Consider the following 3,350-nt stretch of genomic DNA (forward strand, 5'->3'; position numbering starts at 1 on the left):
CAACCTGACTCTGAAGAACTTCACGACTTACACTATCTTCTTTCAAGAATCTGCTGACGGTATCGTTCGCCATTGCCGTGTCCCGTATTGCTCTTGCAGTTTTTGCTGTTTCCTTCCTCGAATGAACAAAAATAAGGACCTGGTGCTTTCCAGCACCAGCCAATACTTTCTGATAACACAGATCATTCATCAGTTGGAACCGCTGCAACGGTTTTTTCACACTGATTCCAATATACTGCTGATGGAGAGGCACGGGTCTGTAGCTGCGGTCAAATTTAAACAAACCTTTCTTAAGATCAACCCGCAAAAATAAGGCCACGTCTTCATAATTTGGCAGTGTAGCAGATAAACCCACCAGACGAATATTCTCTTTCGTGGTTTCAATTTGCCTAAGAGTCCTAGCAACAATGCTTTCAAGCACAGGACCTCGATTATCATGAAGGAGATGAATTTCATCGATTATAAGAAGTCTCACAAGCTGAGTATAAGTTCGATCTCCAGACTTCCTAGTGATGATATCCCACTTCTCTGGTGTTGTAACAATTATCTGAGTCTCTTCAATTTCTTTCCCGGTTAGGGACTGATCCCCACTGAGTTCTCTCACAGTAACTCCATAATCCTTCAGACGATTAGACAAATTACCTACAACTTCAGCAACAAGAGCTTTCATGGGTGCAACATAGACAATTTTATAATCTCCATGGTTATAAGTTCCATCTTCATTCCTATTCATTTCAAGTTGCTGAAGTATCGTAAGCATAGCAACATTGGTCTTCCCAGCACCAGTCGGAGCACAAAGAAGAATGTTCTCTGCCGTAAAAAGTGCAGTCTCATACACTTTGCTTTGAACCCTGTTCAACTGTTTCATTCCCTTGAAAGCAGGTTGGGCCCAGCCAGGCATTTCGGTAATCTTCACAAGCTTCTCATTGATATCCACCTTTTTAGAAACCCATGGCACATGGACTTCATCATATCCTTTGCCATGACTTCTGTAAGAGCCAGGAGGGAGGTCACACTTCTTATTCGCCATCAGGAGACCACCTTGGTCAAAAGCCAAACTCTCCAAGTCCAGCATCTGACGCTGACCCTTCACCCAACCACTCTCTAAATCTCTATCAGCAACATCTCTCCTGCCTCTGCCTCCATCTCCACCAGTTTCATCCCTCAAACGTCGAGCTTCTTCGTTAATACTTTTTTGCAGATTCTCCTCCCTCTCTTTCGCTGTTGCTCTTGTTGCGTGCAGCTGCTCCACAATTGCTGTCAACTCTGGGCCCAACCCCCTCATCTCCTCCTCAATTCGATTCCTCTCTTCTTGGTCTTCTGCCCTAGCCAACCGAGTGCACCACACAACTTTAAGACGGTTCCGCAGCAGAAATTTAACAAGGCTAAACTTGTCAAACTGAAGGTGCACAAGCAGCTTGTTCTCAACATCCCTATCATCTCCTTCAGCGAGTATCTTAAGAAGCTCTTCTGCGAGTACTTGGCATTGTTGTGGATCAATCTGCTGTTCATATGCTTGAGATATCTTTCTCTGGAGCCAATATGCATCTATGTCTTGAACATTAAGATTTGTGCCCTCATTTGCATCTCCTGCATCATCGTCATTTAATCCTGCACCAACCTGCATACCTCCAGTTCTGGTAGGCTCTTCATCCTCCTCATCATCTTCCTCTTGAACCATATCAGGATCACTATCCTCATCATCTTCTTCATTCTCCTCAAATTCAACAGCGACGCCCAAATCATCATCAAGCCCCTCATCGTCATTCGCCTTACCACCACCAGAATCACCACCCTCTTGAAAATCAGTGATCAACTTCCCAATGCTAACAAGCTGATCAAACTCCTGGTCTTTAATTTTGTTGAGCAACTTCTCGATCTCCATCTTTTTCTCAGGGTTTTTGAATGTTTCGTTCTTGAGGACGGCCAAAATCTCATCCGCAGCACCACTAACAATATTAAGAGGTTGCCCACCCAACTGCTGCTGAATAAGACTAAGCATGGCCTCATACGCAGCCCTCGTCTCCTTAGTCTTGGGCTGATAAACCGCATCATCAGTATCAGTAAGCACGCTCTCTTCCCTAAGACGACGCCTCTTACTCTGCCGAACATTAGCAGTATCATCTACAACATCGCGTTCCTTCTTCTTAGACTTCTTAAGCTTATCCTCCAGCTCCTGAGGCCTTCCCCTAGCAACACGGTCACCAAAAGTCCTCGGATCAATTCTCCCATACAGAGTTTCCGGTTCTCCTGTAGGCTCATGTGTATCCCGAGGACGATTATCAGTGGTTAACACCAGACTAGAGTTGGCTCTGTACTCGTACTGCTTGAACCTGGCATGTGCTTCCGCACCGCCTCCCAAGTTCGCCATCACCAAATCCGTTAAACCTAAAAAAAAAAAAAATCAAATCAAACAGAGAAACACACAACAATGTCAACCTCGAATCTAAGAAATTACCCGAAATAAAACCAAAAGTGAAACGAAGAAACTCCCCAAGAACGCAGATGATAAACCCTAATAAACCCACCCCAAATCGAGTAAACAAAGAGAGAGAGAGAAGAACACTTACGGAAACAGCTACGGAGTCTCTTCTTAGCTCGACTCGCTGCAACGAAAAGAATCTACTAGCAGAAACCCTAATGGAAGATGATTCAGCTTATCCCCCTTCTCACGGCCTCTCTATCTCCTAACAAATCGATCTATATGAGAAACACTCGACTGCGCTAACTTTGCTATAAGCGAGCAACCGCCTTAAGGTGACAACCCTTAACGACGCCGTTTTAAACTATGGATCCGATAACGAAACCGACCCCTACATAGCTTTATTATTGGGCTGGGCCTGTGCATCCTTCACAAGTCACTCCACCGATAATCCTTTGACATATCAGCAAAAGAACATTATTTTTGCAAACAATCATAAAACAAAAAAAAAAAGATCGTGCAGAAAAAAGCAAAAAAAAAAAAATTACATAATCAAAACAAATTCAGAAAATCCAGTTAACGTGAAAACAAATTATTTTCAAAAAAAAAAAAATAAATAATAACAGTAAAATTGTGGTTGAAAAATAAAAAGAAAAACAAATTACATATTTATTCAACTAAATATAAGTTGCTTGATCAATTAAATACTGACATGTGGGCAAGTTTACCAAATTAAACAGAAATAAATTAAGAAAAAGAAAGTTAATTGATCCAAAAAAAAAGTATCAGTTTTCCTGTTACTACTACGTTTGATGGGAGAAATATCAGTTCTCACTTTTTTTTTTAATTTATCTTTTTCTCTAATATCAGTTCTCTATTTCATTTTATTTTTAATTTCTTCATTGATCCTTCAATTATCACTAAAAGG

The 3,350-nt window shown here is 41.6% G+C and overlaps 1 protein-coding gene across 1 annotated transcript in view; it reads right to left on the reverse strand.

Annotated features, from left to right (window-relative positions):
- The window catches only part of LOC104756452 (DExH-box ATP-dependent RNA helicase DExH12), a gene marked incomplete in the record, with an annotated part of 9,441 nt that extends 6,682 nt beyond the window's left edge, over window positions 1-2,759 (reverse strand). The window contains 2 exon segments of the mRNA XM_019239333.1: window positions 1-2,388; window positions 2,571-2,759. Coding sequence (XP_019094878.1) covers window positions 1-2,371 — 2,371 coding nt within the window.

Source organism: Camelina sativa, chromosome 17 (assembly GCF_000633955.1).
Source record: "Camelina sativa cultivar DH55 chromosome 17, Cs, whole genome shotgun sequence".
Taxonomy (NCBI): Eukaryota; Viridiplantae; Streptophyta; class Magnoliopsida; order Brassicales; family Brassicaceae; genus Camelina; species Camelina sativa.